This window comes from Callithrix jacchus, chromosome 1 (genome assembly GCF_049354715.1).
Source record: "Callithrix jacchus isolate 240 chromosome 1, calJac240_pri, whole genome shotgun sequence".
NCBI lineage: Eukaryota > Metazoa > Chordata > Mammalia > Primates > Cebidae > Callithrix > Callithrix jacchus.
The window spans coordinates 202557506-202583713 of NC_133502.1; the positions used below are offsets into that span (position 1 = coordinate 202557506).

At 40.8% G+C, this 26208-nt stretch overlaps 1 protein-coding gene across 3 annotated transcripts in view; it reads left to right on the plus strand.

Moving 5' to 3' along the window:
• The window catches only part of SLC5A1 (solute carrier family 5 member 1), a 145306-nt gene that overhangs the window by 110493 nt on the left and 8605 nt on the right, over positions 1 to 26208 (plus strand). For all 3 annotated transcript variants that reach the window (XM_078339114.1, XM_078339113.1, XM_002743701.6), the window contains 6 exons: positions 3753 to 3973; positions 4214 to 4349; positions 5250 to 5357; positions 10800 to 10950; positions 18014 to 18182; positions 22266 to 22481. In XM_078339114.1, the coding sequence (XP_078195240.1) occupies positions 3753 to 3973; positions 4214 to 4349; positions 5250 to 5357; positions 10800 to 10950; positions 18014 to 18182; positions 22266 to 22481 (1001 nt within the window). The remainder of the gene's footprint in view (positions 1 to 3752; positions 3974 to 4213; positions 4350 to 5249; positions 5358 to 10799; positions 10951 to 18013; positions 18183 to 22265; positions 22482 to 26208) is intronic.

Here is a 26208-nt window from a genome sequence, read left to right on the forward strand (position 1 = left end):
TAAATCTATTCAAATGTTGTGTTTTTAATCTTAGGCTATGTCTTATCTACATTTTGATGTCAAATGTCTTTTCTTTTATAAATTGTTGATAGTAGGTGCTAATGTTCCCTTTAATGTCTCTATTTGGCAAAATTAAAAACTTGGCTACTCAGTGTTGACCCTCCATTTTTTTTTATTGTTGCAATTTTACTTGTCTATCTTACAGACAAGATTGGAAAACCTAGATGTAAGGTACTTGTTGTGGGAGAATAGAAAGTACATTTTATTTCTAGGTGCTCAAGGCTCACTGTGTATCCTGCAAAGACTTGTATTTGCCTTCCACTCTTCTGTTTTCTCAGGACTTTCATTTGGTTTTCCTCAGTAGGCCCTGGGTGTTAGCAAGGCAGGCAGTGGAATGACTTATTCAAGGACACACAATTGAGAGGTGGCAGGTTCCAGATTTCTTATTCATTCCCTGTACATCCTACAACATTGCTGGGTCCAGGGGTAGTAGGTCTGGGTCCAAGGTCCCAAAGGCCATGGCTGACATCAGAGGGTGAGGGAAAAAAACAGGGTCTTTGTATGTAGTCCCAAACTGAAGTCTTTTTTTTTGGGAGGGAAGGAGGAAGGGAGGAAGGCAGGAAGGGAGGGAAGGAGGAAGGGAGGGAGGAAGGAAGGGATGAAGGAAGGAAGGAAGGGAGGAAGGGGGGAGGGAGGGAGGGAAGGGAAGGGAAGGAAGGAATTCAAGCAATGTGAGAGACATTGCCGACCTGGATCTAGAGGTTTACAAGTTGATTTCTTTTTTTGAGAGAAGAAAAGAAGAAAGAAAAAATGAGTAAAGGAGAGAAAGAAAGAGGAAGAGAGAGAGGGAGGGTGAACAGAAATATTGCTTTATTCTGAAAAAAATGGGTATTAATAATGGCCAATCAATGTTTCATTTAAACCTATGAGTAGGTATGATGTGGTATTGACAAGAATGTATATTTTATGTATTTGATGTGGAGAGCTCTATAAATATTTATTAAGTTTACTTGTTCCGTATCTGAGTTCGAGTCCTTGATATCCTTATTAATTTTCTGTCTCATTGAATCTAAGTCTCTATGTATCTGGGTGTTAGGATCGTTAGCTCTTGTTGTTGCATTGATCCTTTTACCACTATATTAGTTGCTTTAAAATCTATTTTATCTGATACGAGACTCCTGCTTTTTATTTATTAATTAATTTATTTTTGCTCTCCATTTGGTTGGTAAATCTTTCTCCATTCCTTTGTTTTGAGTCTTTGTGTATCCTTGCATGTGAAACAGGTCTGGATGTAACATGCCGTTGGGTTTTGGCTGTGTCTTTTGATTGGGGGATTTAGTCGATTTAAATTTAGGATTACTGCCATTTGATGTTAACTGGCTGATCCATTTGTTGATGAAAATTCTTCTTTATGTTGATGCTCTTTACTTTTTGGTATATTTTTAGTAAGGCTAATAGTGGTTGTTTCTTTCTGTGTGTAATGCCTCTTTCAGAAGCTCTTGTAAAGCAGGCCTGGTGGTAATAAAATCTCTGAGTTCTTGCTCGTTCATAAAAGATTTCATTTTTCCTTCAGTTGTGAAGCTTAGTTTGGCTGGATATGAAATTCTGGGCTGAAGGTTCTGTCCTTTGAGGATATTGAATATTGGCCCCCACTCTCTTCTGGCGTGTAGAGTTTCTGCTGAGAGATCTGCTGTAAGTCTGATAGGCTTGCCTTTGTGGGTAACCTGACCTTTCTCTCTGGCTGCCCTTAGTATTTTCTCTTTCGTTTCAACCCTGGTGAATCTAACGATTATGTGCCTTGGGGTTGCTCTTCTTGAGGAATATCTTTGTGGTGTTCTCTGTATTACCTGGGGTTGAATATTGACCTGTTTTGCTAGTTTAGGAAAATTTTCCTGAATAATATCCTGAAGGGTATTTTCCAGCTTGGATTCATTCTCTCCGTTGCATTCAGGTACACCTATCAAATGTAAATTTGGTCTTTTCACATAGTCCCACATTTCTTGGAGACTTTTTGCTCATTCCTTTTTATCCTTTTATCTCTAATCTTGTCTTCTTGTTTTATTTCATTAAGTTGGACTTTCACCTCTGATATCCTTTCTTCTGCTTGAACAATTCGAGTGTTTAAACCTGTGCATACTTCCCGGAGTTCCTGTATTGTATTCTCCAGTTCCATTAATTCACTTATATTCCTCTCTAAGTTGTCTATTCTCATTAGGATTTCGTCAAACCTTTTTTCAAAGTTCCTAGTTTCTTTACGTTGGGCTACAACATGTTCTTTTAACTCACAGAATTTTCTTATTATCCATTCCCTGAAGTGTGATTCTGTCATTGGGATGCGCTCGTTCTCCATCAAGCCTTGTTCCATTGTTGATGTGGAACTGTGCTCATCTTTAGAGGGAGAGGCGTTCTGATTTTGAGTATTCTCAGCCTTTTTACGCTGGTTTCTTCCCATCATTGTAAATTTATCCACCTGTCGTCTTTGAAATTACCAACTTTCAGATTAGGTCTCTTGAGTGGACGTCCAAGTTGTTAGTTCCCAGGGTCAGAACAGTGGCGTTAAGACTGCTGGTGCTTTTCTGCCCAGGATTCTCCTGTCTGGCTTCCTTCTTGTGTCCGTAATGGGTGACTCTGCCTTCCCGGGGCTCCAAACCTCGGTCAGAAGGGGAACCAGTCTCGTTTACTCTGCGCCGAGAGCTGCCGCGCTGAGGTGCCGTCACAGCCTCTGTGCCGGCCTCAGGAGTCATGCTGGGGACCCTTGTGGGTCCTCCAAACCTCGGTCAGAAGGGGAGCCGGCCCTGTTTACTCTGCTCCGAGAGCTGCCGCGCCGAGGTGCCGGTGGAGCCGCTGCGCCGGCCACAAGAGTTGTGCTGGCGACCCGCGTGGGTCCTCCAAGCCTCGGTCAGAAGAGGAGCCAGCCCTTTTTTTTTTTTTTTTTTTTTTGAGATGGAGTTTCGCCCTTGTTACCCAGGCTGGAATGCAATGGCATGATCTCGGCTCACCGCAACCTCCGCCTCCTGGGTTCAGGCAATTCTCCTGCCTCAGCCTCCTGAGTAGCTGGGATTACAGGCACGCACCACCATGCCCAGCTCATTTTTTATATTTTTTAGTAGAGTTTCACCATGTCGACCAGAATGGTCTCGATCTCTTGACCTCGTGATCCACCCACCTCGGCCTCCCAAAGTGCTGGGATTACAGGCGTGAGCCACCGCTCCCGGCCGCCAGCCCTGTTTACTCTGCTCTGAGAGCTACCTCGCCAAGGTGCCAGCGAAACTGCTGCGCCGGCCACAAGAGTCGCGCTGGTGACCTGTGTGGTTCCTCCACTGGGGATCTTCTGCTCCGTGAGCGACCAGAATTTGTCTGAAAGTGTGGTGTCCTCTAGTTCTCTGCGCTTTGAGAGCTGCAATCCCAAGCTGTTATCGATCAGCCCGGCCATCTTGGATCGTTCCCTGAAGTCTTTCTTTGATGAAATAAAAATCCCTTCCCTATTATGAAGAGGTTTAAAGTTGGAACACTTTTACAAGTTATAGCTTTGATCCCCATAGTAGCCCCCAAAGGGGGTTGGGCAGGACTATTAATCTCATTCTATGGATGAGAAAGCTGCAGCTCAGAATGGAAGGTGACTTGCCCGATGGCACTCAGTGAGGGCTCTGTCGTGGGTTAGGTTCTTTTGGTTTCTCAGGCATCTATGGAAGGAAGCTGCTATGAAGAGTTGAAGGTTTCAGAATGTTCATTTCTGTACCAATGTGTTCCAGCTTTTCATGAAGTGGGAGGCTATGACGCCTTCATGGAAAAATACATGAATGCCACTCCAACTGTGATTTCTGATGGTAACACCACCATTAAGGAAGAATGCTACCTTCCGAGGGCCGACTCCTTCCACATCTTCCGAGATCCCCTCAAGGGAGACCTGCCATGGCCTGGGCTCATCTTTGGGATGTCCATCCTTGCCCTGTGGTACTGGTGCACAGATCAGGTACCCAAGCTGGATGTGCGGGATGGACAGAGTCTTCCCCTGGGCACTACAGGAACTCCTGTCTGTCTGTGGTTTGTAGGCTTGGGATGGGGAGGGGAGAGCTCAGGTGGTTTGTGAGTTGCCACACCCCAGTGACACACGAGTGCCAGGTCAAGGACCCAGGATGGTAAGGCTGGGAAGTACAAGGGTGTCATAGGGTCTCTGGTCTGCACACCTCCCTTACTGGGCTTTTTCTGGCAGGTCATTGTGCAGCGCTGCCTCTCAGCCAAGAACATGTCTCATGTGAAGGCTGGCTGCACCCTGTGTGGGTACCTGAAGCTGCTGCCCATGTTCATCATGGTGATGCCAGGAATGATCAGCCGCATTCTGTACACAGGTAATAACTTCTGGACTCACAGGTCACTCTCCCTTCTTCTGTTTCCAAGTCACTTCTAAAGCTCTATAGCTTTCTGCTTCCTCCTTTTTTTTTTTTTTTTTGAGACTGGATCTCACTCTGTCACCCAGGCTAGAGTGCACTTGCGTGATCATAGCTCACTGCAGTCTCCAACTTCAACTCCTGGGCTCAAGTGATCTTCCTGCTTCGGCCTCCTGAGCAACTGGGACAGGTGTGCACCACCATGGCTGCCTAACTTATAATTTTTTTTTTTTAAGAGATGGGGTTTTGCAGTGTTGCTCAGGCTGCTCTTGAACTCCTGGTCTCAAGTGATCTTCTTGCTTTGACCTTCCAAAGTGCTGGGATTACAGGCATAAGCCACCACGCCTGGCCCTCTTTTTTATTTCTTGCATTCATATACACGCATTATTGTTCCTGTGCTAGACAATGAGCAACTTGAGGGAAACTTTGGAATTGTCTTCCATGGTATTTTTATGTTGACAATTGATTTCTCTCTCTCTACTTTTTTTTCAAATCTTCTATAAAGTTATGAGATGCCCCCAGGTTACTTCTCCCTAATAATAGTTGCTCAATTGTTGCTCAATCTCTTGCCCTTTTTCTCCCACCCTGAGCGTTTCTTTGATTCCTTTCCTCCTTTGCCTAGAAATTGTCTTTCTTCTTTAGTCAGAAGATGCATCAATGTATCAGGGCCAGCAGGGCAGGGCAGGCACCAAAGGGCTCTGTGAAGGGCTGTACTCTTGAGGAACCATTTCAGGGCCTTGGGAAAGAATATCCTGTTTGAAGCCTTGTTTTAAGAAGGTGAATTTAGGAAATATTTCCCCAATGTCTGCTTGCTATTTCCCCAATGTCTGCTTGCTGACATGGCTCTTTATCTCTTCCCAGACAAAATTGCCTGTGTTGTCCCTTCAGAATGTGAGAAATATTGCGGTACCAAGGTTGGCTGTACCAACATCGCCTATCCAACCTTGGTGGTGGAGCTCATGCCCAATGGTGAGAGTCTTTCTTGGGAGCTTTGTAGAATCTTTCTTGGGAGGCTGATTGGGTTTAGGCATCACCTAGATTTCTGAGGACCTTCTGGGCAAAGCTATTTCTTAACTGGGGGGTTAGGAAGGAAAGCATCATTGTGGGTATCTTCAGTTTCTGGACATGTCCTCTTTCAGTGGGAAGGAGACATATGACTTGGTTGGGTTTATGAGTTCTGGGACTTGCCCATCAGTCAGGCTTGGAAAGGAGATGATCCGAAAACTCGTTAGAGAAAAACATGGCGTTTCCTAATGCATATTGAAGGTTTTTCAAAGCTCTCCAACATTGGATGTAATAGCACACCCATTATGGAAAACCGGATGGTGGTCCCTCAAATAATTGAAAATAGAACTACCATATGATCCAGCAATCCCATGACTGGGCATATATACAAAGGAAATGAAATCAGTATGTTGAAGAGATATCTGCTCTCCCATGTTCACTATAGCATTGTTCACAATAGTCAAAATGTGGAAGCAACATAAGTGCCGATTAATGAATGAATAGATGAATGGATAATGAAAATGTAATATATAGTATATACACAATGGGATACTATTCAGTCTCAAGAAAGAAGGAAATTCTGTCATTTATGACAACATGAATGAACCCGGGAAACATTATAGTTAGTGAAATAATTTAGACTCAAACAAATACCACATATTCTCACGAATATGTAGAGCCTTAAAAAGTCAAATTTGTAGAAGCAGAGAGTGGAATGGTGGTTATTAGGGGTTGGGGTCAGGAGCTGGGGAGATATTGGTCAATGGATTCAAAATTTCAGTTAAGAGGAACAAGTTCAAGGTATCTATTGTACAACATAGTGACTATAGCTAATAGCAATGTATTGTATACTTGAAAATTGCAAGAGTAGATTTTAAGTGTTCCCACCACAAAAAGTGACAAGTACATAAGGTAATGCCTATGCTAATTAGCTCAGTTGAACCATTCCACAATGTATACATATTTCAAGACGTCATATTGTACAACCTCAATATATACAATTTTTACTTGCCAGTTAGAGCATATTTTTAAAAACCTCTCCAAAAGATGTTAACATAAAGGCTTGAACTAGGTCCAAGGGGTTTTACCTGGAGACTGAATTGACTTCTGTGCTCTTCCAAAGAAACGCATAGGGAAAGAGGCAAGATTTCTTTACTAAAAATACAAAAATTAGCCGGGCAAGGTGGTGCGTGTCTGTAATCCCAGGTATTCAGGAGGCTGGGCAGGAGAATCGGTTGAACCTGGGAGGCAGAGGTTGCAGTGAGCCAAGATCATGCCACAGCACTCCAGCCTGGGTGACAGAGTAAGACTCTGACTCAAAAAAAAAAAAAAAAAAAAAAAGAATCTGTTTTCCTAGAAGATTGAGTGAATACTTAGCTGTGACTCTGAGTAGCTAGAGTTTTGCAGTTGACCTGTGGGATGGCAGTCATGTTTCACATTGAAGAAAAATCTCCTAATTCTGGCTCAAGGGAAACAAATCTGGTTAGGGTGCAATGGTGTGATCTCAGCTCACTGCAACCTCTGCCTCCTGGGTTTAAGTGATTCTCCTGCCCAGCCTCTGGAGTAGCTGGGATTACAGACATGCACCACCATGCCCCGCTAATTTTTTGTATTTTTAGTAGAGATGGTGTTTTACCATGTTGGCCAGACTGGTCTCAAACTCTGGACCTCAAGTGATCTACCCATCTCGGACTCCCAAAATGCTGGGATTACAGGCCTGAGCCACTGCACCCAACCTACTGCATTCCTTAATGACCTCCCTAGACCAAATAGATATTTTCCATTCCTCACTTTACTGGACCCCTTAGTGGCAGCATTATCAATCTCTCATTCTTCTTTAGTTGTTTTCTTCCCTTGGATTCCATCATATTGTATTCATCTGTTTGTCTTTTCAAATTTTCCCCATCCTCTTTGCTTCTCCTTTCCCTTTTTTTTTTTTTTTGAGACAGAGTTTTGCTTTTGTCACCCAGGCTGGAGTGCAATGGTGTGATCTAAGCTCACCACAACCTCTGGGTTCAAGTGATTCTCCTGCCTCAGCCTCCTAAGTAGCTGAGGGGATTACAGGCATGCACCACCATGTCCCACTAATTTTGTATTTTTGGTGTAGATGGGGTTTCTCCATGTTGGTCAGGCTGGTCTCAAACTCCTGACCTCAGGTGATCTGCCTGCCTTGGCTTCCCAGAGTGCTAGAATTGCAGGTGTGAGCCACCGCACCTGGCCTGGCCACTCCTTTTCATTCCGTTTGCAGATTCAGCCTCCTCTACTTAGCAACTAGGTGATCCTCCCACCAATCCACATCAAATTGTCTCCTAGTGTACTTCTCTCTATTTTTACTTCTGTTACCCTAGTCTGATAGACATTATTTTTTTGCCTGGACTACTGTAAAATTATGTTCAGCAAATATTGGTTGAGTAAATAAATGAATGGGGGTTTGATAGGAGTATCTACAGAGGGAAAAGTTCTGTCCCAGCTTACCAATTTCAGGGCAGGGTAACCCTGAATAAGTGGCAGAGCTAGGGCTGAAAGCCCTTTTTACTAACTTCTTGAAATGGACCTTTGTTTTATCAACTGAAAAATGAGATAATTGGACTTGATTTTTATAACTTCTTCTCTATTTCCAATGGTTTCTAATGTACACTATACAAACTCAGAAAGAACCATTTAAAAAACCCTCTCAACAAATGACAAAATAATTAGAATAGGCAGCCTTTATAATTAATCTTGCAAGGCTATAGGTGAGACCATAAATTATTTAAATATGTGAAACCTAGAGGAATGACAGAATCATGTTCCAAAAGGACCTCAAGAGGTATGAATGTTGACTCAGCTCTAACAAGCTGATGTTTAAGAGGTATAAGTGAAGTTCTAAATATTTGGGTCTCTCAAATGCAGTTATATAGGAATATAGAGAAGAGAGAGTTCAAGGGAACATGAGTTGTCTTTGAATATATGAAGGATGGCAAAGTGGATAAGGGGTAAGACCTGTTCTGTTGGGTACCACAAGGACTACATCTGATGCCATAGAGGGGTAGATTTCAGCCTCCTCAGAACTGTCTGAGGGCAGGTTCCCTGTAGGGTAGGAGGAGATTTATGGTTGCTGTGGAGTTTGGACAAAGGAAGTGTTGTGAGGGATTCATGTATCAGATGGATGACAGGTCTAGGTGATTCTAAGATTACTTTTATTCCTGAGACTGTAACACTCTTGATAGTGAGTCCTCAGCTTGGCCTGGCCTTCTAGCCTCAGCAGGTGTACCCATGTGTATTCCTTGGAATGGGAAGAATAATAGAGATTATAGCCAAACAGGCTTCCCATGACTAGGAAAACTTCAATAACAAGAGTTTCGTTTTCTGATTTGGGAAGATGTAGTATTCTGTATTCTGATTTGGGAAAGTATCCCCATTTAACATATCAAGAAATGAGATCTAGAGCTGGACGTAACTTGCTTAAGATCAGAGTTAGAGCTGGGCATGGTGGCACGTGCCTGTAATCCCAGCTACTCAGGAGGCTGAGGCAGGAGAATTGCCTGAACCCAGGAGGCGGAGGTTGTGGTGAGCCGAGATCGCGCCATTGCACTCCAGCCTGGGTAACAAGAGCGAAACTCCGTCTCAAAAAAAAAAAAAAAAAAAAAAAATCAGAGTTAGAAATAGAGCCTTGTCTTAAAAAAAAAAAAAAAAACCACAAAAAACGTAATTGAGCTCAAATTCACCTACCATACAATTCCCTCATTTAAAATGTACAATTCAGTGGGTTTTAAAGTATATTCAATTGTGTGTGCAAACATCACTGAAATAAATTTTAGAAAATTTTTGTCATGCTGTAGAGAAATCCTATACCCACTGGGCACAGTGCTCATGCCTGTAATCCCAGCACTTTGGGAGGCTGAGGTGGGCTGATCACCTGAGGTTGGGAGTTCAAGACCAACCTGACCAACATGGAGAAACCCTGTCTCTACTGAAAAGACAAAAATTAGCTGGGCATGGTGGCACATGCCTGTAATCCCAGCTATTCGGGAGGTTGAGGCAGGAGAATTGCTTGAATCTGGGAGGTGGAAGTTGTGGTGAGCCAAGATCATGCCTTTGGTCTCCAGCCTGGGTAACAAGAGCAAACTCTGTCTCAAAAAAAAAAAAAAAAAAAAAAGAAATCCTATACCTGCTAATGAAATGAGCAGCCTCTTACTAATATACTTCCTGTATTCCTAGATTTGCCTATTCTGGACATTTCATATAAATAGAATCATATAATATGTAGGGGTTTTTTTTGCAACTTGTTTCTTTTACTTAACGTAATGTTTGCAAGGTTCATCTGTGTCATAGCATGTATTTGTATGTCATTCCTTTTAATTGATGAATAATATTCCATCACATGTTTACCCATTTGTCAATTGTTTATGCATTTTATTTATCCACTTATCATTTGGTGGACATTTGTGTTGCTCCTCCTTTTTGGCTATTTTAAGTAATAATATTACAAACATTAATGTATGAGTGTTTAAGTGGATATATGTTTTCATTTTTCTTGGGTAGAGAGAAATGAAATTCCACTTAGGAATAGAATTGATAGGTAATATGGTAAGCTCAGTGTTTAATCATTTGAAGAACTGCCTGACCCAGACTATTTTCTGCAGTGGCTGTACCATTTTACATTCCTGGCAGCAATATATGAATGTTCCCATTTCTCCACATCTCTACTCACACTTGTTATTACTATTTTTAAAAAATTTGTTATTATAAAACAATTGTTATTATAGCTATCCTAGTGGGTGCAAAGTATTATCCCATTATGATTTTTATTTGAATTCCCCTGATGTCAAGCATCTTTTCATGTCATGATTGACTATTTGTATAGCTTTGGAGAAGTGTCTATTCAGATCCTTTGGCATTTTAAATTGGGTGATATGTCATTTTATAGTTGAATTTTAGGAGTTCTTTATATGTTCTATATACTTGGCCCTTATCAGATACATGATTTGCGTGTATTTTCTCCCAATTTGTGGATATCTTTTTTACTTTCTTGAGAACCTCATCTTTTGAATCATAGTTTAAATCTCTGCTATATCATGAATATTTCAGGTGAGAGACCTTATAAAAATCCCCTCAGATGGAAACACACACGCACACACACACATACACACCACCACCATCACCACCATCACCATCATCATCACATCCAGTTGCAAAGTATTCACCTCAAGTATGTTGTGTCTCCAACTCTTTGTGGCTGCTGTGGGCTTATAATGGGCTAATAAATTTAAAGCCGTAGGCCACTTCTTAAAGCGTCTAGTCTTTTTGGAGAAATAAATTGGATAACATGACATGGTTTCAGAAGGCAAACAAACCTGGAGTCCTTGTATTTTCCAAGTACAAAAGAGCTGCTGTATATGCCACTCAGAACTCCTTCTTTTCCAGGATTGCGAGGCCTGATGCTGTCGGTCATGTTGGCCTCTCTCATGAGCTCCCTGACCTCCATCTTCAACAGTGCCAGCACCCTCTTCACCATGGACATCTACACCAAGGTCCGCAAGGGAGCATCTGAGAAAGAGCTCATGATTGCTGGAAGGTAAATGTAGCTTCCCCATGCACAAAAGCTTGAATGATCAGAGAGGTTCCATCTGTGCTGCCCTTCAGGCTAGGGAAGGTTGGCAGATGCCTGGGTAGAATGGGAATAATCTCTGTGGCTGGTTATATTTGCCATTCAGTGGCATTTAACTTTATTTATTGATTATTTTATTATTTTTTAATTTTTTATCTCCATACATTTTGGGAAACAGGTGATATTTGGTTATATGAGTAAGTTCTTTAGTGATATGTGAGATTTTGGTGCACTCATCACCTGAGCATTATACACTGAACCCAATTTGTAATCTTTTATCCCTTGCCCACCTGCCTTCCTTTCCCTACAAGTCCCTAAAGTCCATTGTATCATTCTTATGACTTTGTATCCTCATAGCTTAGCTCCCACTTATGAGTGAGAACTTATGTTTGAGTTTACATTCCTGAGTGACTTCACTTAGAATAATAGTTTCCAGTTTCATCAGGTTTCTGTCAATGCCGTTAATTTGTTTCTTTTTATGGCTGAGTAGTATTCCATTGTATGTATCTATACACCATAATTTCTTTATCCACTTGTTGACTGATGGGCATTGGGACTGGTTCCATAATTTTGCAGTTGCAAATTGTGCTACTATAAACATGCATGTGCAAGTATCTGTTTTGTATAATGACTTCTTTTCCTCTGGGTAGATACCCAGTAGTGGGATTGCTGAATCAATTGGTAGTTCTACTTTTAGTTCTTTAAGGAATTTCCATACTGTTTTCCATAGTGGTTATATTAGTTTACATTCCTACCAACAGAGTAAAGGTGTTTCCTTTTCACCACATCCACACTAACATCTATTATTTTTTGATTTTTAAATTACGGGCATTCTTGCAAGAGGCAGGTGATTAGTTTTTTGTTGCTAATTTGTTTGAATTATTTGTAGATTCTGGATATTAGTCCTTTGTGGAAAGTATAGATTGTGAAGCTTTTCTCTCACTCTGTGGGTTGTCTGTTTACTTTGCTGACTGTTCCTTTTGCTGTGCAGAAGCTCTTTAGTTAAGTTCCATCTATTTATCTTTGTTTTTGTTGCATTTGGTTTTGGGTTCTTGGTCATGAAGTCTTTGCCTAAGCCAATATCTAGAAGGGTTTTTCTGATGTTATCTTCTAGAGTTTTTATAGTTTCAAGTCTTAGATTTAAGTCCTTGACTTCTCCTGAGTTGATTTTTGTATAAGGTGAGAGACAAGGATTCAGCTTTATTCACCTGCATGTAGCTTGCCGATTATCCCAGCAGTATTTGTTGAATAGGGTGTCCTTTCCCCACTTTATATTTTTGTTTGCTTTGTCACAGATTAGTTAACTCTAAGTATTTGGGTTTATTTCTGGGTTCTCTATTCTGTTCCATTGGTCTCTGTGCCTATTTTTATATTAGTACCATGCTGTTTTGGTGACTATGACCTTGTAATATAGTTTAAAGTCAGGTAATGTGATGCCTCCAGAGTTGTTCTTTTTGCTTAGTCTTGGTTTGGCTATGTTGGCTCTTTTTTGGTTCCATATGAATTTGAGGATTGTTTGTACTAGCTTTGTGAAGAATAATGGTGGTATTTTTATGCAAATTGCATTGAGTTTGTAGATTGCTTTTGGGAGTATGATCATTTTCACAATATTGATTCTACCCAGCCATGAGCATGGGATGTGTTTCCATTTGTTTGTGTCATCTATTTCTTTCAGCAGTATTTGTAGTTTTCCTTGGAGAGGTCTTTCACCTCTTTGGTTAGGTATATTCCTAAGTCTTTTTTTTTTTTTTTTTTTTGCAGCTATTGTAAAAGGGGTTGAATTCTTGATTTTATTCTCAGCTTGGTCTCTGTTGGTATAGCAGAGCTACTGATTTGTATACATTAATTTTGTATCCTGAAACTTTGCTAAATTCATTTATCAGTTCTATGAACATTTTGGAGAAGTCTTTAGGGTTTTCTAGGTATATGATTGTATCATCAGCAATTAGCAACAGTTTGACTTTCTCTTTACTGATTTGGATGCCATTCATTTCTTTCTCTTGTTTAATTGCTCTGGCTAGGACTTCCAGTACTATGTTGAATACAAGTGGATGAAAGTGGTTATCCTTGTCTTGTTCCAATTCTCAGAGGGAATGCTTTCAACTTTTCCTCTTTTGGTATTATGTTGCCTGTGGGTCTGTCATAAATGGCTTTTATTACATTGAGGTATATCCATTGTATGCTGATTTTGCTGAGGACTTTAATCATAAAGGGATGCTGGATTTTGCCAAATGCTTTTTCTGTGTTTGTTGAGACGATCGTGTGATTTTTGTTTTTAATTCTGTTTATGTGGTATATCAAACTTACTGACTTGCATATGTTATACCATCCCTGCATGCCTTGTATGAAACCCACTTGATCAAGATGTATTATCTTTTTGATATGTTGTCAGATTCAGTTAGCTAGTATTTTGTTAAGGGTTTTTGCATCTATGTTCATTAGGGATATTGGTCTGTAGTTGTCTTCTTCTTCTTACATCTTTTCCTGGTTTTTGTATTAGGGTGATACTGGCTTCATAGAATGATTTAGGGAGGATTCCCTCTTTCTCTACCTTGTGGAATAGTGTTAATAGGATTGGTGCCAATTCTTCTTTGAATGTCTGGTAGAATTCAGCTGTGAATCCACCTGCTTCTGGACTTATTTTATTGGTAATTTTAAAATTACCATTTCAACCTCACTGCTTGCTAATAGTCTGCTCAGGGTATCTAATTCTTCCTGATTTAAGCCAGGAGGGTTGTATCTCTCCACAAATTTATCCATCTCCTCTAGGTTTTCTGGTATATGCACATAAAGTTGTTCATAGTAGCCTTGAATTATCTTTTGTATTTTTGTAGTGTTGGTTGTAATATCTTCTGTTTCATTTCTAATTGTGCTTATTTGGATTTTCTGTCTTCTTTTCTTGGTTAATCTTCTGAATGGTCTATGAATTTTATTTATCTTTTCAAAGAACCAACTTTTTGTTTCATTTATCTTTTATATTTTTTTGTTTCGTTTTGTTTCACTTTCATTTAACTGCCCTGATCTTGGTTATTTCCTTTCTTCTCCTGGGTTTGGGTTTGTTTGTTCTTGTTCCTCTAGTTTCTTGAGGTATGACTTTAGATTGTCTATTGTGCTCTTTAAGGCTTTTTGATGTAGGCATTTAGGGCTATGAACTTTCCTCTTAGCACTTCCTTTGCTGTATCCAGAGGTTTTAATAGGTTGTGTCACTATTATCATTCAATTCAAAGAATTTTTAAATTTCCATCTTGATTTCATTGTTGACTCAATGATCATTCAGGAGCAGGTTATTTACTTTCCATGTATTTGCATGCTTTTGAAGGTTCCCTTTGAAGTTGACTTCCAGTTTTATTTCACTGTGGTCTGAGAGAGTACTTGATATAATTTCAATTTTCTTGAATTCATTGAGACTTGTTTTGTGTCTTCTCATATGGTCTGTCTCGGAGAATGTTCCATGCACTGATGAATAGAATGTATATTCTGTGGTTGATGCGTAGAATGTTCTATAAATATCTGTTAAGTTCATTTGTTCCAGGGTATAGTTTAAATCCATTGTTTCTTTGTTGACTTTCTGTCTTGATGATCTGTCTAGTGGTGTCAGTGGATTATTGAAGTCCTCCACTATGATTGTGTTGCTGTCTATCTTCTTTCTTCCTTTTTTTTTTTTTTTTTTGAGACGGAGTTTTGCTCTTGTTGCCCAGGCTGGAGTGTAATGGTGTGATCTCGGCTCACCGCAGCCTCCGCCTCCTGGGTTCAAGCAACTCTCCTGCCTCAGCCTCCCTAGTAGCTGGGACTACAGGTACACACCACCATGCCCAGCTAATTTTTGTATTTTTAGTAGAGATGGGATTTCACCATGTTGACCAGGATGGTCTCAATCTCTTCACCTTGTGATCCACCTGCCTCAGCCTCCCAAAGTGCTGGGATTATAGGCATGAGCCACCGCGCCCGGCCTGTCTATCTTATTTCTTAAGTCTAGTAGTAACTTTTACACATTTGGGAGCTCCAGTATTAGGTGCATACATTTAGGATTGTGCTATTTTCTTGTTGGACAAGGCCTTTTATCATTATATAATGTTCCTCTTTGTCTTTTTTAACTGCTCTTGTTTTAAAGTTTCTTTTGTAACTTTAAAGAATATAAGAATACCTACTCCTGATCACTTTTGTTGTCCATTTGCATGGATGTCTTTTTCAACCCTTTAACCTTAAGTTCATGTGAGTCCTTATGTGTTAGGTGAGTCTCTTGAAGGCAGAAGATACTTGGTTGATAAATTCTTATCCATTCTGCAATTCCATATCTTTTAATTGAAACATTTAGGCCATACATTCAATGTTAGTATTGAGATATGAGGTACTATTTCATTGATTGTGCTATTTATTAAAATACTTCTCCCATAATAGGGACCTTCAGGTTCCCCAGTGAGGGTCTGTGTTTGGGGGCAGATGATTCCCCTTTCCCAGTTTCATAGTTTGGGCACTCACAGTGTGTAGGCTGTCTCCCAGATCCTGCAGGAGCGATCTGCTTCCTTCAGAGAGGGTGTGGATCCTCTTGGCTTTCCTGGTATATTCCTGCAGTAGTTCTTAGTACAAAAGTTCATGATGTGAGTCTCTGCATGCTGCTCTGTCCATCTGAGTGGGAGCTGCAATTTCATTCTGCCTCCTGTCTGCCATTTTTTCTAGGTCCTCTAGTGGCATTTAACTTTAAATTGTAGATCATTGAACAATGCATCTCTGGAGTTAGAAGGGACAAAAGAGAGACTTAATTTACCCCCGAGGCTGTCATTTGGGTTGGAGCTCATCCTGCCTAAATCCAAACAGTTTGGACGGTGTCAGAGACAGGACTGGAATCTGCAGCCAAGTGAACACTGTCCAAGGCTCTTCATATTGCCCCACACTGTCCTCCTCAGCACCCCCACACTGCATCTCTCCACACTGGTCATCTTTGAGGCCCCCATGCCTCTGATGCCTCAATCCTGTGATGCAACATTTTGCAGAACCATTGTGAAGGTTCAACTGTGCTTGTGAATATACTCTGTAAAGTCTAAAACACCAAGTGCTGTGCACATTTCTTGTTGTCAAATGGGCTAATAGATGCAAAAGGGTCCTGAAAGCATTAAAGTATCAACACCTGGGTCAGGTGTGTCCATTATCATGATTATCCATGGAGCAGATGCTCTGGAGAGAGGATCAACAGGAGCTTTGCTTCTTTTTCTATGGGGCTAAGGGAGGTCAACCTCCTTAGGGCAGGTGGAACAAGTCCCTGGGATGTTAGTCAAGGGAAAGTTTCCTAGCGAGTGCAGGAGGGTTAGGGGCTGCTACCTCATAGGTCTCATTTCAAGATTGAAATGAAAGAATAAAAGAAAACATGGTGGGCCACTTTCAACTGACAAGATACCTGGCACCCAAAGGAGATCTGACTGTGCCAGAGGGTCTTACTCTGAGCCATAGAAAGTAGCGATGTTACCTTGATTGATTTTTCCTTAGAAAGGCACTCACTGACTTTTTCAGTTATATATGTGGCTCAAATGCAAAATGCTAAAGAAAATTATTTTGTTGCCTTGTATAGGGATGGTTCCCATGACCCTGAGACTATGTTGGGGTTCACATTTTTGTGTGTCCTATAACTACTGCCCTGAGGCCTGTCCCAGCCCTGGATGAGCCCACAGTGATGTGCAATTCTGCTGTGGGGAGTGTAAGAACAACCAGGGTCTCAGATAGGGGAGTGATGAGTGTGGCATGCTGTGGTTGGGAAAGGCTCCTGGGGAAGGGAGAACCTGAGCTGAGTACATAATGGTGGGTGGGATATGAAAAAGGGGGACAGTGAAAAGGCATTTCAGAGGGAGAAATGTGGAGTGAAAACGTTGCTTTGTGGAGGTCAGTTTAAGATGCAGGTAAGTGAGAGGGAATCACAGTCATCTTTCTAATTCAATCAAGAGCACAAGTAAGAAGAGCTTGCAAGGACATCCCCAGTCTTTTCAGGACTTGAAGTGAAACTCAATGGGAGGAGAGATGGAAACACCTGGTAGTGTTTCTTCCTATCTAGACCATTCCTTTATAAAATCATCTTGCCTGGCATTGTTACTAATAACTTCATTATTAAGAAGAAAGAGAAGATAAAAGAGAAGGAGGAAAATAAGAAAGTAATAATAGTTTTTACTGTTTATTGAGTGCCTGCTATTTGCAAGGTTTTACTATCACTTAGTTAACTATCACTTAGATTCGTTTTACTATCACTATTTCTTATGTCCACCTTGCAAGGTCAGTCCTATTCCAAGTATACAGATGAAGAACTTGAGACTCAGAGAGGTTAAGAAATGTCCCCTATGTCACACAGAAATAATAAGAATTTGAATCCAGGACTATCAGGCTCCAAAATTTATACCTTGTTCCCATACTCTATTGCCTCTCAGAATGAGATTCTCTTATGGTGGTCAGTAGGCCTAGGCTACTATTGAAAGTCAAGTGTGTTTCACTAGTTCATAAATGACTTTCCTATAGGCAAAAAAAGCTTCAAGCATGCATTTGCTAATTCTTTTTTCTTTTCTTTTTTTTTTTTTTGAGACACGGTCTCGCCCTGTCACCCAAGCTGGAGTGCAATGGCATGATCTTGGCTCACTGCAACCTCTGCCTCCCAGGTTCAAGTGATTCTCCTGCCTTAGCCTCCCTAGTAGCTGGGATTACAAGCACATGCCACCATGCCCGGCTAATTTTTTGTATCTTTAGTAGAGATGGGGTTTTACCATGTTGGCCGGGCTGGTTTCGAACTCATGACCTCGTGATCGACCCGCCTCAGCCTCCCAAAGTGCTGGGATTATAGGCGTGAACCACCGCACCCAGCCTGCTAATTATTTTTTTGTGCTGTGGTCATATTTGCTGCTGGTAGTGGTGCTGGTGGTAGTGTGTGTATGTATGTATGTATGTATGTATGTATGTATGTATGTATGTACGTATGTATGTATATATATAATACATAGTAAGGTATACTCATGCAGAGCTACTTATTGACACTTTGTTGTGGGGGCTTTAATTTCAGGTTGTTTATCCTGTTGCTGATTGGAATCAGCATTGCCTGGGTGCCCATTGTGCAATCAGCACAAAGTGGGCAGCTCTTCGATTACATCCAGTCCATCACCAGTTATTTGGGACCACCCATTGCAGCTGTCTTCCTGCTTGGTATTTTCTGGAAGAGAGTCAATGAGCCGGTAGGTATCATCTGGGCATGTCCAGAAAAGTCATTCTGGCATAGAAGTTTCCATGTGAGTTTGCATATTCTCTATGGGAGGGATTCTATTTCCCAGAGATCTTGAGCAGACATGGATGTACTGCTGAGGGTTTGTAGGGAAAGCCTCCAGGGACCATGGGGCTCTCTGTTGGAGTGAGCTCCTTGGGAGTTGGTATGGGGGTTCACATGCTCTCTGTCTCCTCTTCCAAGATTAGATTTTCTTAATTTTTTTTTTTAAATAGAGATGAGGTCTCACTATGTTGCCCAGGCTGGTCTTGAACTCCTGACCTTAAGTGATCCTCCCACCTCAGCCTCCCAAAGTGCTAGAATTATGGGCCAAGATTAGATTTTCTATCTAATATTGGTGATTTTGACCTGACTGCCTGGCACTCCCTAGGAAATTTGTAGCTCCTAGGTGAGCGAGAGAAAGTCCTAGCGCAAGATACCTCCAGTGCTGTACTGTGAACTCGGTTTTCCAGCCAGCACCTCTTGGGGCTGCGTGAAGACAAAGTCCTGGTGCTCAAGCAGTTTATACATAAAACAAAGTGCAAAACAAGTAAGGGATATAATGCAGCACATAATATGAGCAGGAAGGGATTTAGGAAAGGCTTTATCAGCAGAGGCTGAAACTGTCAGGGAAGGCCTCTTGGAGCAGCTGGAACTAGAAGGATTTGAAGTTGGAGAGGAAAGACATGGCATTCAAGTCAGAGAACAGCACTGTCCAGAACTTTTAGGCAGAAGTAGAAGGACAGGAGTGAGGTTGAAGGACTTGTATGGAATCTCACCTGGCTCACGGGGAGTTTGTGAATGTGAAAGATGGAAGACGTGACTGGAAAGGTAGGTCAGGGTTTCATTAAGAGTGCAACAAAAGCCAAAATAGACAAATGGGACCTAATCAAACTCCACAGCTTCTGCACAGCAAAAGAAACAGTCAGTAGAGTGAATCAGCAACCAACAGAATGGGAAAAAATTTTTGCAGTTTACCCATCTGACAAAGGGCTGATATCCAGAATTTACAAAGAACTTAAACAGATTTACAAGAAAGAAACAAACAAGCCCATTCAAAAATGGGCAAAGGATATGAACAGACACTTTACAAAAGAAGACATACATGAGGCCAACAAACATATGAGAAAATGCTCATCGTCACTGGTCATTAGAGAAATACAAATCAAAACCACATTGAGATACCATCTCACGCCAATTAGAATGGCGATCATTAAAAAGTCTGGAGACAACAGATGCTGGAGAGGATGTGGTGAAATAGGAACACTTTTACACTGCTGGTGGGAGTGTAAATTAGTTCAACCATTGTGGAAGACAGTGTGGCTATTCCTCAAGGACCTAGAAATAGAAATTCTATTTGACCCAGCAATCCCATTACTGGGTATATATCCAAAGGATTATAAATCATTCTACTATAAGGACACATGCATATGAATGTTCATTGCAGCACTGTTTACAATAGCAAAGACCTGGAACCAACCCAAATGCCCATCGATGATAGACTGGATGGGGAAAATGTAGCACATATACACCATGGAATATTATGTAGCCATCAAAAACAATGAGTTCGTGTCCTTTGTAGGGACATGGATGAATCTGGAGAACATCATTCTCAGCAAACTGACACAAGAACAGAAAATGAAATACTGCATGTTCTCACTCATAGGTGGGTGTTGAACAATGAGAACACATGGACACAGGGAGGGGAGCACTACACACTGGGGTCTGTTGGGGGAATAGGGGAAGGACAGTGGGGGGTGGGGAGTTAGGGAGAGATAGCATGAGGAGAAATGCCAGATATAGGTGAAGGGGAGGAAGGCAGCAAATCACGCTGCCACGTGTGTACCTATGCAACTATCTTGCATGTTCTGCACATGTACCCCAAAACCTAAAATGCAATAAAAAAATAAAAAAAAAAAGAAATTAACTAAAAAAGTGACCCCTTTGGTGGAATCTTTAGGTTTTTCTAAATATGAGATCATATCATTTGTAAATGAGGCCAATTTGTCTTCTTTTCCCATTTGGATGCCCTTTATTTTTTCTCTTGCCTGATTGCTCTGTCTAGGACTTCCAGTACTATGTTGAATGAAAATGAAAGTGAGTATCCCTTTCTTTTTCCAGATCTTAGAGGAAAGTCTTTCCATTTTTCCTCATTCAGTATGATGTTAGCTGTGAGTTTGTCATATATAGCTTTTAGTCTTTATTGTTTTTGAGGTATGTTACTTTTGTACTTAATTTGTTGAGAGTTTTTATTATAAGAAATTTTGAATAAAAAAATTATTTCATGGCAAATTTATTGATTTTTTTTTTGAGATGGGAATCTCACTGTGTTGTAAGGCTAGTCTCAAACTTCTGAGCTCAAGTGATCCCTTCTGCCTCAGCCTCCAAAGTAGGGAGGACTTCAGGCACACTGTGCCCAGCTAAGAAATATTCTTTTTTGAGTGAAATAGTGTATGGGGGATGAATGGGGAACACATTTTTTCTTTTTCCTTATTCATTTCTTCATCTAGAAGTCACTTGCAGATGCCAGCATAACGTAAGGCACTAGCAACAAAAAGTGAATGAAATTTGCTTCCTTCCCTGAGCAACCCCCTAGTTCAGACTGGGAGACAGAGAACTGAATGAGTGATTCCATGGCAGTAGGGTTGGTGCTGGCTTGGATCTGTGTCCACAGTGCTGTGGCTACAGCAAGAAAGGGTGCACCCACCTTGTGTAGCTTGTTCTATTTAAGCTAGAATGAGGTTACCAGGAAGAGATGAGCCCATATTCTCCCAGGTAGAATGACCTATATACAAAGACCTGGAGAGGAAAACACATGCCATGTGTAGGGGATAGGTGATAATTTAATACACTTGGAATAGAAAGTATAGGGGTAGCAATGACTAGCAAAGAGTCTGACCAGCACCTGATAAAACTATGAAAGCAGCCCGGTGCAGTGGCTCATGCTTATAATCCCAGCACTTTGGGAGGCCAAGGCAGGTGGATCATGAGATCAGGAGTTCTAGACCAACCTGGCCAACATGGTAAAACCCCATCTCTACTAAAAATACAAAAATTAGCTGGGCATGGTTGCAGGTACCTGTAATTCCAGCTACTTAGGAGGCTGTGGCAGGAGAATTACTTGAACCCAGGAGGCAGAGGTTGCATTGAGCCAAGATCGTGCCACTGCACTCCAGCCTGGGTGACAGAGTGAGACTCTGTCTCAAAAAACAAACAAACAGAAAACACAAAAAACATGAAAGCTCTTTTGCATCACCCTTCTAAGAACACATTCTACTTTGTCACTGGCCTGCCAGACTTAAACCTAGGTGAGTACTTGCCTAAGGGAAAGGTAGAAAGGAAAAGGGAGGGAGGGAAAGAAGGAAAGAGTAAAAAAAAACCCAAAAAAACCAAAACTGAAAAATTGTCCCCTCATGTTTCTGGTCTCTTAAAGTCCTCCATATTTCTAATATGCAAATCCAAAATTTACTGTAAAAACACAGCATAATTTGATGTTCTCAAACTAAAAATAGTTTATAAAATAATCTACAAAGGGGGATGAAAAAGTGTTATTTATATTTTGATGGATAAGTTTTAAGTTTCTTTTTCCTTCATCTTTCAAAGACTTAATTTCTTTTCCCATGTCCTTGTGAAATACAAATTACCTCATAAGTAATTACCTTTATCTGAATATTCATAAATGTGGAGATTGGTGTTGACAGTGGCTGCAGGTAGAGAAGCTCAAATTATTTTTCAAGATAAAGGTAATTTTTGGAATCAAGCGTGAGGATGATACTCTATTCCAGTTATTAGACACTGTTACCCCATTATGTTAATGGCTTCTTGTTTAATGATCGAGGTGAAATCGTGTTGCTGAAATATGATAGACAGACACACTGAAGGTCTTGCATAGCAGTCCTTGCCATATTCTGAACGCCAGCATTCTGGGTTCAGACAGCCTGGAGCTACTTCTCCTACCTCTATTCCTTTGCCTCTGCCTGTGCCTCCCCCAAGAATGTTAGAAAGACCATCTGTTTTGTGTGTTAAGCATGAGTTAACCCAGGGTTTTCTTTTATAGGGAGCCTTTTGGGGACTGATCCTAGGATTTCTGATTGGGGTTTCACGTATGATTACTGAGTTTGCCTATGGAACCGGGAGCTGCATGGAGCCCAGCAACTGTCCCACGATTATCTGTGGGGTGCACTACTTGTACTTTGCTATTATCCTCTTCGTCATTTCTGTCATCAGTATCGTGGTCATCTCCCTCCTCACCAAGCCCATTCCAGATGTGCATGTGAGTATCCATTTAGGGGATCTGTCCTTGTTTTGTGTTCATGATGCAATGTTCTTTAATTTTTAAAAAATTTTTCATTATTATGGGTACATAATAGTTGTATATAACTATGGGGTACATATAATGTTTTGATACAGACATATAATGATGAAATCAGGGTAATTTGGGTGTCCACTGCCTCAAGCATTTATTATTTATTTGTGTTAGGAACATTCCAATTCCACTCTTAGTTCTTTTAAAATATAGAATATGGTGGCTCATGCTTGTAATCCCAGTACTTTGGGAGGCCAAGGTGGGATGATCGCTTGAGTCCAGGAGTTTGGGATCAGACTGACAACATACTGAGACTCTGTCTTTAAATTATATATGTATATATAAAAAATAAATTATTATTTTATAATAATTTAATAATATATATAAAATAAATTAATGTTAAGCCTAGCCACCTTATTGTGCTACCAAATACTAGACCTTAATTCATTCTAACTGTATTTTTGCACCCATTAACCATCTCCACTCTGTCCTCCATCCCCTGCTGCTACCCGTCCTAGCCTCTAGTAACCATCGATCTACTCTTTATTTCCATGAGTTCAGTTTTTAAAAGTTTTAGCTCTCATGTATGAGTGAGAACATGAGAAATTTGTCTTTCTATGGCTGGCTTATTTCACTTAACATAATGGCTTGCAGTTCCATACATGTTGTTGCAAATGACAGGATTGCATTCTTTTTATGGTGGAATAATACTCTATTGTATATTTGTATGACGTTTTATTTCTTTTTTGTTTGTTTGTTTTCTTTTTTGAGACAGAGTCTTGCTCTGTTGCCAGGCTGGAGTGCAGTGGCATGATCTCGGCTCATTGCAACCTCTACCTCCTGGGTTCAAGCAATTCTCCTGCCTCAGACTCCCAAGTAGCTAGGACCACAGGCGCACGCCACCACACCCAGCTACTTTTTGTATTTTTTAGTAGAGATGGGGTTTCATCATGATCTCTATCCCTTGACCTTGTGATCCACCCACCTCAGCCTCCCAAAGTACTGGGATTACAGGCGTGAGCCACCACGCTCAGCCTGTACCACATTTTCTTTATCCGTTCATTTGTCAATGGACACTTAGATTGATTCCACATCTTGGTTATTGTGGATAGTGCTGCAGTAAATATGGGAGTACAGATATCTCTTTGATATACTGGTTTACTTTCTTTTTGGATATATATCCAGTAGTAGAATTGCTGGATATATATGGTAGCTCTATTTTTAGTATTTTGAGGAACTTCCATAGTGTTCTTCATTGCAACTGTACTAATTTACATTCCCACCAACAGGGTTTGAGGGTTTCCCTTTCTCCCCATCCTCACCAGCATTCATTATTGCCTGTCTTTTTGGTAAAAGCCATTTTAAATGGGATGAGACGATATCTCATTACTGTTTGATTTGCATTTCTCTGATGATTAGCGATGTTGATGTGCTACAACATGCTTGGTTAGCCTCAGCGAAATTATTTATCTTACAATCATATAACTTGCCATTGGTTTCATGTGGAAGGGTACATTCCAGGAAACATGGTGTGCCAACAGGCTGATATCAAGCCCATGTCTTTAATGGGAGTCCTCACAGTTGTCTACGATTTATTCCAGAGCGTATTCTCTGAAACCTGCTTCCCAAGTGACAGCTCAGGTGTGCAAGATCATACGGGTGGGACAGAGCTACCTGGCTTAGAAGCCTGTGTTCCAAATAGAAACTGATATTTCTTGTAACTGTCCCATGGTCAAAGATTTTAAAGGTCCCAGCAAAGAACATACCTAGTTGCAAGAATCAGTCTACTCAGGGAAATCTAAAATATAGTTTTCCTCTTGATGTTTTTCTAAATCAATCCACCAAAAATTGACCATAGGATGTAAAACATTTCTAACAATATCAAAGTCTAATTGATTTCAAGACTTCAAAAGTTGCAATTACTCTTCTTTAACTCTAGATGCCCCCACTGGTTTAGAATTTATTCGTAGCTCTCCTAGTTTAGACAAAGATGGCCAATTACAGGCCATTTTTATTAATAGTCTGGTAACTCAACACAGATTTCCAGGTTTCCAAAAGAACAGAGCCAGAAAGTTAACCCAAGGTCATGTTTATTTCTAAAGAAACAAAGAAGGATTTTTGTTAATCCTTTACTTTACTCATGCATACACATACAAATGTCTTACGGAAGGGCTTATGGAATTCCTAAGAGATCTTCAACTTCATTGCCAAAATTTTAAGAGCAGTGACAAACCTTAATGTCAAACAAGGACTACTTTTATAGGGGCAGAACTGCATCACATCTATTGGCTGCCAAAGGCTTTCTTTGTGTTGTATCAACTGCTGCCTCATGTCTCAAGTCTTTGAAAGTATCACAGTTCCGGGAGAGAGATCCAAGATGGCCAATTACTAGCAGCTCAGGATTGTAGCTCCCAGTGAAAGCACAGAGAACGAGAGGACACCACACTTTCAGACGAATTTTTGTTGCTCATAGACCAGGAGATTCCCAGTGGAGGAGTCCCACGGGTCGCCAGCGTGACTCTTGTGGCTGGCGCGGCAGTTTTGCTGGTGCCTTGGCTTGGCAGTTCTTGGTGTAGAGTAAACGGGACTGGGTCCCCTTGTGGTCAACGTTTGGAGCTCCTGAAAGGCAGAGTCACCTATTTAGCTGATTGAAAAAGGGATCCAAGAAGGAAGCCAGACCGGAGATTCCCAGGCAGAAAAGCACCATCAATCTTAACACCACTGTTTTAGCCAGAACAGTGGGTTGCTCAGATTCTGGCACTGGGAATTAACAAGTTGGCCATCCACTCAGAGACCTAATTTGAAAATTGGTAATTACAAAGACCACAGATGGATAAATTTACAATGACAGGAAGAAACCAGCATAAAAAGGCTGAGAATACTCAAAATCAGAATGCCTCTCCCTCTACAGAGGATCACAGTTCCTCATCAACAAGGGAACAAGGCCTGATGGAGAATGAGTGCATTCCAATAACAGAATTAGGCTTCAGAAGGTGGATAATAAGAAACTTCTGTGAGTTAAAAGAACATGTTCTAGCCCAATGTAAAGAAACTAAGAACCTTGAAAAAAGGTTTGATGAAATCCTAAGGAGAATAGACAATTTAGAGAGGGATATAAGTGAATTAATGGAACTGAAGAATACAATATGAGAAATCTGCAAAGTATGCACAGGTTTTAACAGTCAAATTGATCAAGCAGAAGACAGGATATCAGAGGTCGAAGACCAACTTAATGAAATGAAATGAGAAGACAAGATTAGAGAAGAAAGAGTAAAAAGGAATGAGCAAAGTCTCCAAGAAATATGGGACTATGTAAAAAGACCTAATTTACATTTGGTAGGTGTACCTGAATGTCATGAAGAGAATGATTCCAAGCTGGAAAATATTCTTCAGGATATTATTCAGGAAAACTTTCTAACCTAGTAAGGCAGGATAATACTCAACTCCAGGTAATACAGAGAACACCACAAAGATATTCCTCAAGTAGAGCAACCCCAAGACACATAATCGTTCGATTCACCGGGGTTGAAATAAAGGAGGACATTCTAAGGGCAGCTAGAGAGAAAGGTCAGGTTACCCATAAAGGGAAGCCTATCAGACTTACAGCAGATCTTTCAGCAGAAACCCTACAAACTAGAAGAGAGGGGGGTCAATATTAATATCCTCAAAGAAAAAAATTTTCAACCCAGAATCT